The sequence below is a fragment of the Dromaius novaehollandiae genome, chromosome 21, assembly GCF_036370855.1.
Source record: "Dromaius novaehollandiae isolate bDroNov1 chromosome 21, bDroNov1.hap1, whole genome shotgun sequence".
Taxonomy (NCBI): domain Eukaryota; kingdom Metazoa; phylum Chordata; class Aves; order Casuariiformes; family Dromaiidae; genus Dromaius; species Dromaius novaehollandiae.
This window is the reverse complement of record NC_088118.1, coordinates 7651274-7664717: the sequence shown is the minus strand read 5'-3', so window position 1 is coordinate 7664717 and position 13444 is coordinate 7651274. Positions and strand designations below refer to the sequence as shown.

At 42.7% G+C, this 13444-nt stretch overlaps 1 protein-coding gene across 6 annotated transcripts in view; it reads left to right on the top strand.

Annotated features, from left to right (window-relative positions):
• The window catches only part of FLI1 (Fli-1 proto-oncogene, ETS transcription factor), a 95287-nt gene that overhangs the window by 67195 nt on the left and 14648 nt on the right, over positions 1 to 13444 (top strand). For all 6 annotated transcript variants that reach the window (XM_026097270.2, XM_026097266.2, XM_026097268.2 and 3 more), the window contains one exon: positions 6887 to 6955. In XM_026097270.2, coding sequence (XP_025953055.1) covers positions 6887 to 6955 — 69 coding nt within the window. The remainder of the gene's footprint in view (positions 1 to 6886; positions 6956 to 13444) is intronic.

Genomic DNA, 13444 nt, shown 5'->3' with positions numbered 1-13444 from the left:
AGAAGAGAAAGCAAACAAAGAAGAAAAGAATAAAAAGTGTGTGCAAAAGTTAATTTTAACTTAGTGGTGCTACAAGATATCAGGGAGGTGAAGAACTGAGCAGGATTCTTAAGAAGATTAGATAGTCTGATAGATAATAAAAACATCTGTGGCTATATGATAAAAATATATAAATCTGCTGTGATGATTAAACCAAATATTAACTGATGGGTCACAGGCAAATTATTCCATAACTTTGCAGTGAGAGGGCTGTGCGCTTTTCCCTGAGGTTTCTGGTAATGACTGCTTCAGAACAGGACCCGAGTTTAAGAGTTTCTGTGTTCCTTGAGGCCCACATTTGTTGGAAAGAGAAAAAACACATGAGTGATTCCCCAAATACAACTGCACTGAAGCAGACACAGTGCAAATAGCCTAGTACTCCAAGAACAACAAGTTATGCTGAATCTCTTTATTCCCACTCTCTCTGTTCCACGCTAGAGTATATGATGGATATAATACTCCATTTTGTTTTACTAAGCCCCTAAGACGGAAGCTGTGAGCAGCTTTCTGAGCCACTTCTGGAAAAGGATGCTGCAGCAGCCCAAACCAGGAATGGTGACCTCATGGTTAGCACACACACTTGGACCATTCTAAGACTTTCTGGGCAACCATGAGCAGGTTCACAGCTTCTGAGTCCAGAGAACTGGAGCTAAGTCCCACGTGCTCCAAAATTTTTTTAATCGCTTGCCCTTCCTTTCATGCCTTCAGGGTTTGGAATAGTTAAGGTTTCAAGCGAAACCATTTTGATGGGAGTAAAATTATTTGACAATTGAAAAATGAGGGGAAGGTGCCATATAACAAAGTTGGGGAGAGAAAGAAAAATATTTTCTCCACTGGGAGTGGATCATGAATCATGATCAAAATCAAATCATGAAACAAAAGCAACTTAAGATGCCTCTATCTGGCCAGTGCAATAAAGCAGCAAGACAGCATTTATTTAGGGTGGGTTTTTCAAAATTATTCAGCACTGGTCTCTCCCTGCCTCTGTCAAAATCAGTGGGAGTTTTGCAGATTACAGTGGGAGAAGAGTTAGATCACAGATGGGTGCCTCTATAAGCCCCACCTTTATTTTGTTAGGGAAGTGGAGCCAAGGAAATGATTCACAACAAATAAGTGAATCGCTGGATTTGAATGGTTTTTGTCCCTTGTGAGTACACAATAAAAAAATTTCCTATCCAAAAAATTTGCAAATTTCATCCTGTTTCATCAGCAAAGAGCTCTCAGTTCACAGAACACTTCTGGATTATCACAGATACAAACAGCTTTCTAACTAAGGCTAGCATACAGATTTACACATTTTTGAGGGAAATTATTTAGGCAATTTTGTGAAGTAAGTGTTGCTTCTGACAAACGTGCTGCCTTCGGCTGGGCAAATCAGGCGCTTTGTAACCGGAAATGTTTTTAAATTCCCACAAGATAAATACTCAAGTGAGACACTTAGTTTTGAATTGTCTGCTGATAAGACTTGAAAAATTCACACAAAAAGATGAAGAAGGAGTTGTATGCTTTTTGAATCAATGAGTGATGCTGAATTTGAAAAGGTTGATAGAAGAGTTAAACTCTTTATTGCTTCAGCTCCAGACAGCATCTTCAGTGATACTGTCAAGTGTTGGATTTCTCATCACTTGGGGTATTTAAAGAGACTATTAGAGGAATTACATGCTTACTCTTACAGCATTAGCCTGAAGAACTGGATTCAATCGCTGCCTCTACCATCTGCTGCCTTTCATTTATTCAGGAGTAATTTTCCGATTGATCCTATCTAACTTTGAACACCTGAAGTTCTTAAACTAGAAGTCCGGTCACATTGGTCTCCATCTATACAGAAAAAGCAGGAGGGCATGTTCAGTTCAGGACAGTAGGCCCCAGGCATAAGCATCATGTTTAAATGCCTGAAATAAGGAGGGATGAACCTCAGTCTGAATTTCTCTGTGCCTCAGTTTTACATTCTGTAAAATTGAGCTAATAATACTGCCTTCTCCATCCTTTTGTCTGTCTCGTCTGTCGAGATTGCAAATTCTGTGGAACAGGAATTGTGTCTCATGTCTCTCAGGACCCCGTATAATGGACTCTTAATCACAGTTGCAACTTCATGTGCTACTGCAATGCATGCAGAATAATAATCACGAAAATATAATGTTCTGCTGGGAAAATGCTTACGATGATTTCCATGCTATGAAGCTAGTGCAAAACCTGAGCAACTTTGCTGGATTCGGAGAAGTTACTTATTCCAATTTCACATGGATGTATATGAAAGGAGAATTCAATTCCAGTCCATTCCCAGCTTTTATGATTATAAATTTCCCTCTGTTCAGCCCCTTGGGCTGTTCTAACATGTCATGCGAGTGCTGTCCTTATTAAAGCAAGCTCCCGTCTGAGCGGAGCTGGGGCAGCCTTCTGAAGAGCATTCCTTTCCACGCAGCTGTTCCGAGCACTGCCTAATGACAGTCTGCTTTCTGGATTGCTGGTTAACTCCCTCATGGAGTAACGCCTTCAGAAGGAGTTTATTGTTTTTCCAGACTGATTTCCAGCGGATGTTTAGTGCCGAGCCTCTGAGCTCAGTGCCATGGGGAGATGGTCTTTTTTCTTGAGTTTTTCCCTTTTGTAAGGTTGGTTGTTTCAGAGAGATCCGTTACTGTTTAGGGTGGAGAATAGGTGATGGCAACAAAACACAGGAGACCTTCCGGGAATTGGAGGTCCATAGGCTAAAGTACATCTGCCCAATCTCTCTCACGTAAGGTATTTAACGTCTCAGGGAACTGAGCTGGGTTTGTGACAACTACTGAATCCTAAACTTTGGTATTTGTGAGCCAAGAAGGAAACAAAGCTGATATGAATTTTCTGAACCGGTTTGCTAGTCGGGCAAAAGAGCTCTGAAAATGAGCTTCCTCAAAGGGTTTTCAATGTTTTACACTCCTCATTGGGGTAAAAGCAGGCTGAAAACAGTCTATGTAGTATGCTATATTGGCTCATCTGAGTCCAGATTGAAAAAAATAAATAGGTAACATCTGCCAGACCTCAACAAAAGCTCAATTTTAGTTTTGGAAATAGAAAGCTCAGGTGAGTAATTTAATATAGATGAGACTAAACCATTAGACAAAACTTAGGCGTAGCTTAGAATTGTGCAGTCGTTTCCTGTTTTCATAATCTATCAAACTCAAGTCAGAAATTCAGAAATCCCTGATATTTAGGAAATTTCAGACCTGCAGAACACAGTTCTGCAGCACACGCTCTCCTTCTGAGTCTCCCCAAACACCCGCTAGTTTTTCCAGGAAATATACCACTCTTTTTCCCTAAGAGATCATCTTTCTTTAAGGATTTCTTCCAGTTTCCTGTCTGGAATTGTGATGATTAAGTCAAATTTACAGCCATGCCTTGTCCTTTTCTGCTTCTCATTCATTTTTCTGTACCTTCAGACTCCAGACTGACTGACTGCTGTGCCGGTATCTTTTTCAAACACAGTCTGCCTGGAGAATCTTCTCCGTTCAGTCAGTGGGCAGTGGGAAGGGAGATTTAGATGTTTTCATGCTACGTTTGGGATGAACATCAAAAGAAGCCCGAACTGTCACCTCCCGTCCTTTTCCTCTGTAGTCATGGGGGTCAGTTGTATGCGGTGTGTGCAAAAGAAAAGAGGCTGAAGGGGAAAGAATAAGACTGTGGTTAAAGGTAGAAGCAGAAAACTGCTTTGTGGTTTTGATCCATATATTAATGCCAAGCAAAGCTTCAGTGCTAAAAGCACTGGAACCCCGATTTTACCGTGAGACAGGGGGGTAAATCCACACAGCCTCCATCACGGCAGGATACAAAACACTCCCAGGTTAAATAGGCTTCAAGACTGTGAAAGCAAGATATTCCTGCACCTCAAAAGGATGAGCTGCCTTGTGAGGGGGAAGGTTTAGGGCGAAAGAACTCTCCTTGCCTGTTTTTCATTCTCTTTCCATCTCCCTTTTTAATTAATACAAAAGAAATACAAGAAGAAAGGAAAAGATGGGGGGAACCATAAGATAAGGTGTTTGGTATTAATTACAGGAGAATAGCCTTGCACTTAATTACTAATCCCAGTGTTTCCAGAAAGTGCTGATTTTATCTAAGCTATCACTGACCCAGTGGGGGATAGGGGGGAATAAGAACAAAACGAAAATTCTTCACAGCCAAAGTTTTGCCCAAGAATGATCAGAGTAAGGGAGGGAGCAGCCTGGCCTCTGTCTGTCTGCTTCTCCCTGTCCTGATCTGTCTCTCTGGCTTTCTCTCTTTTCCTTCTTCATTGAAAACTCTTAATAGGAAACACATTTCCTTTTCTGTGGTGTTCCCACCAGAAACCTCAGACTGGCGGGCAAAGGTGAGAACTTTTAGCAATTAAACTGGGGGAGGCGCCATCCCTTTCCAGTGGTTTGGGCTGCATTTTTTAGCATAAAGTAGCTATAGGTTGAGCTCACAAGCTTATTCAGTACTATTCGCCACCCCACCCCCACTTCTTAGCCACTCAGCGCAACCAGGCATTTGCAGCCTATTTAGTCATAGCAAACTGCATTTCTGAATTCCCCAGCACTTCCCCGTCTGGCTGGGGCAAGCTGGGCTGGGCTTTGCATTCAGGATCTAGTTCAAATTAACCTGAAAAGGAGAGAGTAGGGAACAGGAGTTTCCTGCAGATATTCAAGAAAGAAATACCAAAGCCAGAAACCATCTAATAAAACCATGAGTTAGGTGGACAAAACTATTGCAGTGTTGCATTCCTCCAGCAGCAGCAAAAGACCAGCCAATAGCTCTGAATATTTACACCACTCACTATAGCTATCTGTGACCTTCGCAGCCACGATGTCCTTGGGATCACTTTGCAATCTGTCCCTCCAATTTGCCAGGTTATCCAGCCTGATCTTTTGAAACACCCCTATCTTGCAGCATCTGCTAGCATCCATCCTCCACCCCATGCGAGCAGGTTTTGTTTTCCGAGCTAGCAAAGCCCTGGTTTCCAACACCTTCTGCCTTTGTGTGTATGCTGGTTTGTGCACATCTTTGGTTTTGTTTGTACCGGAGGAAGAAAAGAAATCCATACAAACCCAGGGCTAATAAAAGCCAGCACCTGCAATAGCTATTACTTCTGGCAGGCAACTGCTTAATCCTCAGCTCTCACAGGAGAGCAAGGCATACTGCGAATAGTACTGAGGGGCAGCTGAAGTTAGTGCTATGTGGCATCATGTGAGTTAGAGGAATATTGAGACTGTGTGGCTTAGTCACAAGATCCTGATCAGCTAATATAGTACCTGCAAAAATGGTATTCTTAGTTCTGCCGTCGAATCTGGAGATGTTCAGGGGCACATATCACACACAGAAATCTACAGTTTGCTGTGCTTTGCTTAGGACCAGGTCTGTGAAGTACCTTAAACGGGACAGAATCTCCCTGAGCAGAGGGATGGGTAGGCACGAACGACAGAACGCGTCTGTAAGAGCACTTCTCATCCATACCCATCCGTGCCAAGGTTGCTGCCCTGCTCCAGTTTACATCTTCAGCCCTTACTGGAAAAGGCCCTGGGCCTCGTTACAGACGTCACCACCTGATTCAGTGGAAACTTTCAAAGATCTGTGTGAAAAGTGAGCCCACAAGATTATGCAGAGTAAATACATATAACTAGACAACCATGAAATGTGTATTACATGCTGGCTTCCAAGAGCTCACAGGGCCTCTTCCTCCGTTTCCAGAGGAGTTTGCAGGGGAATCAAAGTGAAATGCTGAGAAAGGAACAATTCCACTGTAGACAGTGCAAAGCAGAAACCCGTCCAGTGGGTTTTTCTTTGTATTCCTCTGCAATATTTTTGCTTCAAGATGGGGCTGGACGGAAAAGCCCCCCTGAACCAAGAAAGCTACTGTCAAACCCCACAGATCATGAAAGATGCTGGGATACTGATCAGATTTGTGCAGCTGTAAGCCCGAAACCAAGCACATGTCACTAAAAATGTTCAGATCCCGACAGTGCAATTCATGGCATTTCTACTGTGTGTGCCTCAAACAGGAAATTTCACTATCACAGCGACCAAGAGAGGAAAGCTTCTTCCTCACCCCGTAATGCTGTCTGTGCCGTAGTAATCTCCAGACACTCTGCTGTGACAGGTGGTGTATCTGTATAAATGTGCTATACCTATACGATATACCTATGCTATATACCTATACCTTACCCTTTTATAGCAGCTTTCAACAGAGGACCTCAAAGCACTCTGTGATGGAAGCAAATGTCTTTATTTAGATTTGCAAGTGGAGAAACAGTCAGAAAGAGGGGAGGGTCACCAAATAAGTCCTGCTGGCAAGGAACAGCACTCAGGTCTTCTGGTCTCTTCTTATCTATGTAAAGAGGGAGTCCACGCTGCAAAGGGCTTACAGTGCCAACACACAAACCAGAAGGAGAAAGAGAGACATCCAATACTCTAGATGCAGAAATGGCAGAGCCCTCTGAGCCATGTCATGCAGGAGTCATTAGCAGGTGCAGGAAGTCCTGCTGACCAGGTGTGTTTAATGATGCATTCACTGAAGAATGGATTTCCATGAGAGATCAGAATTGAGGATTACCAGGGCATGAGAAGGAACAGAGTAAGATTTTCTAAAGAATTCAGCTCCCACTTGCACATCTAGTGCAGGTTAAAGCTTTCTGCATTGCTCTGTAGTCAGTAGCATGCCTGGGACATATGGCTCCTACGCTTTAAGAAGAACTTTGTATCCACCATGGAAATTGTAAGCATAACTGCTTGCAAAATTTGGTATTTACGTCCTAGTGACAGCATTTTCTGCCAGCATGCATTGTTCCCCCACTGGCAGACTGCTTTCAAACTGCAATAACTTCTTTTCTTTTAATTACAGGTAGCTCATTGCTGGTCTACAATACTCCACCCCACACAGAGGCTTCCTCACGTCTTGCCACCAAAGAAGGTTAGTCTTTTGTATATAAATGCCCTGGCTTCCTGTGTTCTCAGCATATTTTTGATTGGGTTAAAAGTAGGCTTTTTTTTTTAAAAAAAATATCATTGGCATGAAAATGTCATGATCTCTTATGCACGGACAACATAGTTAAAATGGAGTACTTCACATTCATGCCGAAATCCACATATCTGCTTTTGCCATCCAGTACTGCTGCATAAGATATATATTTGTCATTTTTACACTTACGTATTACTGAGTTGGTGAACTGATTGCATGCTCTGTACTTTATGTGAAACAGTTTAAATCTCAGGTATTCCATATAGCAAGGACTGAGACGGTATTTCTCTCTAAGAGAGTTTGTAGTTGAGCAGCATAAAATTTTCTCACAATAAATTCTATTATTGAATAAAAGCCACAAAGGTCTTCAACAACAATTCATGAATCTGGCAGGTAGTTTTCACAAGCTGAGAAGAAGGCCACATGTATCTTTTTGACACTTTCATTTTGGAACATTTTGATTTTTCTTTTCAAATAACACTTGATTCCCAAATTTAGCATGTTTATCTAAGACTTAAAAAGAATTTAAACCCTTAAGTTGACCCAAAATAAAATTTTTGAGAGTTGTCTTTTCGGCCAATGGAAATTCTGTGGTTTGTTTACAGTTCCCCCCAAACAATTCCCTCCTCTGCTTTTTTCTGTTTCTCTAGAGTATCACTATTCGTTTACCAAAATTGTATCAAAATCCAGTCAGGGCTTTGATACGTTCCATTAGAGAGGTTCTCAACACTTGTGTTGATCAAAAGCTTTGCAGAGCTTTTCAGATGAGCCCAAATATCCTGCTAAAAACTCAGGCTGGGAGCTAGGAAAGACTCGGTGCAATCCTGGACTCTTTTTTTACCCTTTTAACCTGTATCATCTTATTTAGTTATCTTATTTAGGTGCTCTTTTGAAAAACACAGGTCTCCTGGCAGACCAGTAATTATACTTTACTATCAGTAAAAAAGCTTGACTCTAATTTCAATTTCTTTTCATTACCTTTTTTTTTAAAAAAAAAAATGTATGTAGGGCCTTTTCCAAGCTACAGAAGTAGTGTTTGCTCTTTGCCTCATCAGCATACACACAGATACTGTGTTTGTGCACTGATTGCACCTTTATAAGTGTATTCTGTCATCCTAGCAATAACCTTTCGGCACAGAGAGACCTGTCTGGCACTGTAAGCCATGAAAAGGTGCTCACTACACCGAGCTCTTTTATTTCCAGAGATTCTGCAATGATTCAGTTATTAAATGAAGCAAATGGGGAGTGGGCAGAGGAGGGGAAGAGAGGACCCCCCCACTGGTTTGGGATGTCCCCTCTATGCCATGTATATGAGTAGTGGTACTCAAGCCACTTCCAAATAGTGCTTGTCTATCAAGAGGCAGGAGCTGCTGCTGACAGTGCTGGCATCTGCTACAACTATTTTTGCTACTAATGAAACTTGGGAATAAAACATTTGTGAGTTTCTAACTGAAGAATAAAAGGATTAAGATATAGGCCAGTATTTTAATCACTGAACCTTTAATCCTTGTCTTGAAAGTATCATTCAGCTACTGCAGTTTTTATGCTATTAGAAATTCTGAAGATTCACAGATCATGTAGATGGAGCTTAAAAACCTTGAAGTTGAAAAGTTAATCACACACTTCCTTGAGGCTTTGGGGCCATTTGTGTTTGTATATCCTTCAGTCAGCTTTTTCAAGTTTTCTTCTGCAGTTACAGTCTTTTTCTTTTTTGTTATTTTTAATGAAAACCTGGCTTCTCAGTCAAGATAAAATTATGAGAGTTGGTGTGATGGGTATGACGCACATCCCTTATCTAGATAAGTAAGTCACAGAGAGATGGTTGACTTGATAAAGAACAAGTAGTAAGTTAAAAACCAGAAATCCTGCCCTGTGCTCTACGACTTGCTTCCATGGTGCCTAGGATTAGGAGCCTTGAGTTTGGTTCCTTCCCCTAGTGTAACCACGGGAACATTGGCTCCATTCACTGAACAGGGTTTGGGTCCTCCATTTGAAAAACTTTAGTGAAAAGTGTGAAACCTTCTATATGAGATAATCCACCTAGAAGCAGTCTGCTCTTGTTCTGAGACAGGGTTTTTTTTGCCTAGCAGGAAATGTTTTTAGGACAACATGGCTTCATTGATGAGCCACGAGTTTGTATTTCAGTGGACAGTGGGAGAAGGCAGAAAGTCTTTTATTTAAGCAGCTGGAGAGAGGGACAAAACCCCTATTTCCCTGAAAGGCTACAGCAAACTGCGATCACACAATTAACAGGCTTCTGCTTGGTGTGTCTGGCTGCTTCATTGACTCGCAGTGCTCTTGGAGCCAGCACTTCTCTCGCTGCACCACGCTGCATTTCATCTCCAACATCTGTCTTGGACCCTGGACACAATATCAGTGCTGCTTTTTGCAGCAGCTTCTTTTGTCCAACCTATAACCATCCACTTGAGCTGTCTGTTCCCTGGCGTGCTGCTCCCTCTCTCTCTGAGACAGGCATTAGTTGATAAAACATAGTACATTACAGAGACAAAGCCATTCAGGCTTTTCTGTGACTGACTCTTTCTGCGCTCACAGTCATCTATTTAAAATTAATAAAAGCTTGGCTAGGACCTATTTGAATAAAGCAGACACACACGCACGTGCTCCCCCACGACTTCCCTCATAAACATACGCACCCATCCAAGACTGTGCTCTTTCGGTCTCAGGCCAGGTGCTTGCTAAAAATAAAGGGAAGAAAGCTGAGATTGTTATTAAAGAGAAATGCTCTGGGTAAAATTGCACTCCTCTGAATTTTTTTTATACCCTTTATCTTTGCAAGTTGGGCCTAGAGTCACCCAAGCAGAAAGAAACTGGAGGGAAAAATCGTTTCTCCCCCTCCCTCCATTTTTACTGCCCTCAAGTGTGTTTCTTCGGTGCATTTGATTTCTGTCAGCGAGGCGTTTTTACTTTAGCCGGTACGTTCATCGCGTGTCAGTGAAGGACTATACACACCCATGGGTTATTCAAATAAAAATTAAGAACTATCACAGAAATGTTGAAATCCCATGTATACCCCTCCCATCTTTTCCTACAATGCTGGCGTTACCTCTGCATTCGTTCAACGTTCGCATGCTGCTCTAGGACATAGTGACCCCCGTCAACCTACTGAAACTGATTCAAGTTCCCAATGTTATTAGTGAGATAAGATGGCAGGATAAAAGACATGTGAACATCACAGGCTGAGAGATAAGGAACTGGGGGGCAGAGTGCAGTATCTTGTCCAGTATCACAGAAAAAAATTCTGAAGGACATAAAACTGGACTTGGAATTCCTTAGGCTCAGTCTAGCTTGTTAGACAACAAGATTTTCCTTGCTTCCTTTTAAGTCTTTTAATGGGTCGGCTCTGAGATGATGGTGTTCCTTTAAAAGAGGAATTTCAAGTTAAAAATCCTGAATTTTTTCATAAGATATTTTCTTGTCTCCTTGGCTCCTCAAAAGATTAAACATGATTTTTCAATGTTAATGCATCTTTAATCTATTAATCCCATAAATTTATTTTCTTCTTCTCCCCACCCCTATGAAATGAAAACAGACATAAGCAAATTTTTCTAACCACTTCTCCTTGAGGATTCCAAGGCAGAGCAGGAGGTCGTGACGGAATAATATAATACATGTCAGACACAGGAAAAAAAGTGCTGTTTTCTTCACTCCTACTGTAATTTTTCTTGCACATTCTCTAACATCGCATAACGAATACAAATAACCCGTTTGTTGTAATTTTGCACATTCCAGGGGAAAATGCATGCTATTTGCATATGGTTACACTATGCTTTATGCGTCATAGTCCATCCGCATACCGTAAAAACCCATCTACATGGCAAAAAAGGTACGGCTGCAGCACGGACAGATGCACGTTTCAGAAGCTGCGATGGAGGCAGCCTGTGGCTGCTGCCCTCTCCCCAGCTTGTTGCGTGACACGGTAGGGCATGTTCTGCAGCCGCAGCGGGGACAACGTCACCCAGGAGCAATACTCCATGCTATAGCCCAGACCGCAGCGTAGCTGCTCCGGGCACAGGGCACTGGAGGCCCAAGCTAGCGAGGGTGACACTGTTGTCACAGGACAGAGTTTCACATCACAGCTCTGGAGACAGTAGAACTGTCCTGGTTAGCTGCAGCTGGAGGCTTTACCCCCTTTCCCCATCCATTTTCCTCTCCCTCTCACTTCTCTTCTGCAATGCCAGCTCTACATAGATGCCAGCAGAACCTGACGCACTGCTTTAGGAGAGTTAAACTGCTTTCGTGGCAGAAGCAGATACTGTAAATTTAGACAGTTGGTGCACGGAACATACTTGTTTTGTTCTCGGATCATATAGGTAGAATCCTTCTGCGGTGTTCAAAGCACTCTCGTTACTGCCTGAGCTTCTTTGCTCCTCAGCCTCATAAACACTCAAAACTATGGTATTTAGCGTCATTGGTACAAATTGTCTTCAGCTGCCTTTGAGAAATAAATTGCTGTAATGAAAATCACCAGTATTTTTTGGCCAGAGCACAATTTTCTGGAAAATGAAACGAGGTTGCTCTCATTGCTGAATGGAAAGATTTGTGTCCCACTCCCAGGGCTCTACTGGAGAGATGGTCTGTTTCATTTTCCGTGACTGTTTGCAGGAATGACTGACCCACTGTAGGTCCTGGAGACACGGGAGGAGAATCTGAGACTACATTATCTGCACAAGTCCACGGAGATTTTAAATCGCTCGCCTTCAGAATGGTGTCATTTAAGTAGGTTTCCATGGGGAAATGGAAAGTTATTCACATATGAGAGCATTTTGAAGGCCAAAGTGCCATGTCCTGTACGGTTGTGAGCATTCTGGCCTCGGTCCAACACACTTTTTAAGTCCATGCTTATTTTTAAGCACGTCTGGGTCTGCATAACTCACGTGTTTAATACACAAGCCTAAACGTAAAGGACTGGAGGCCAAGTGCTGAGCTCTTAGCAGAGTAGTGTGGTCCGTTTCCAAACAGGCAGAATTGTTATGATCGATGTGCAAAATTACCTCTTCAAGCAAGCATGTATACGTACCTGGTGTTGTATACATTACGCTTTGTCATATATGCAGGTAAACAGTTAGGTGGGTATTTGAGCAGCAAGGTGTCAGCGCGGGATGAAGGAAGGCTTGGTTGATACGGGCCATAGCAATGTGTTGTGTGCGAGGATTTAGTGGAGCGACTCTGGCTGCTTGCTTCGGGATTGCAGGTTACATATTGCCTTGTTTAAAATGCTGCATGCAGCAAGGGTCTTCGTCCTTCTCCAGCTTTGTCCCCTGCACGCTTTAGTCCCAGCCTAAGGCAATATAATTAGCTTAGAATAGCAGTAAATCAGAGGTAGCCCAAAGTCTCTTAAATCCAACCTAAATTCAAGCAACCTTTGCAGAAGGCCACAGGAAAGGCTGATGCACGACCTGGGATTTCAAAGAAGGAAGGAAGTGAGTTGTATGTGAATATGAATGCAGGAGACTAGTTTTAAGGGTTTAGCCTTGGTCATGATGGCTAGTAGCTATTAGGTGTGTACACCTGCGTTACAAAAGTGTTTGTGTGAACAATAAGGTTGTTTTGCTTGGGCAGAAAGTGTATTTTCTCCCATGTTTTGCTCAAAGTTGGCAAATTAAACAAAAGAGTGAGCATTGAAACAAAAGTAGCCAGGTTTTGTTTGGTTTGCAACCCATGTTCAATATCTAATAAAATACGAGTTCACGCTGCTGCTTCTCTCCCCGTCGGGGCTGCAAGCCCTCTCCTCCTTCCCCAAGTTTCCTTTAAACCAGCAGGAACTCGCTACCCCCCCGCCTCCACCTTGTCAAATTTGGTGGCACCCGGGTGACAGGTTCAAACGCTTTGGGGGCCGGCGGGAGAGGGCAGAGCAGACACACGAGCAGCACGATTGCATAAGCACGGTTCCCACAGGAAAACGGTCGCGAATTCCTGCATAAAGCTCCTCTCTTAGAAAGGTCATTTTTCACTTCGAAGAGGCTGTCACTCGAGAAATATCGACCAGCTCCAGTAAACCGCTCTTTCTCGCGTGTCGGTAAGGCCCCAGGTTTGCCGGAAAGGTTGTAAGCCCTCCAGTCTTATTCACGTCAGAAAAAGAGCAGTTGAGGCTTCATGCCCTCTTAATTGCCTGTACATGCTGCAACATTTGTTGATGATATTTGTGTGCCTGGTGATGAAATATCCCTCATCCCTATTTAGCTCCGTAGCAGCAAGAGGGGAGGCTTTTTTCGTGTTTCTTTTTTATTGCGACTGTGTGGCCAAACCAGGGATTTATGATTTCAGAGAGACAGTAGCTAGCGCTCTCGGTTTTTTCTTTTTTCTTTCTTTTTTTTAATTGTTTTCCTTTGAAATTCCAGAGTTAGTGTTTTGTCTGCTTTCTCCCTGACCCTCTTCGGAGGCAGCCGTGTGTTTTTTCACCAGAAAAACTGGAAACAAAGA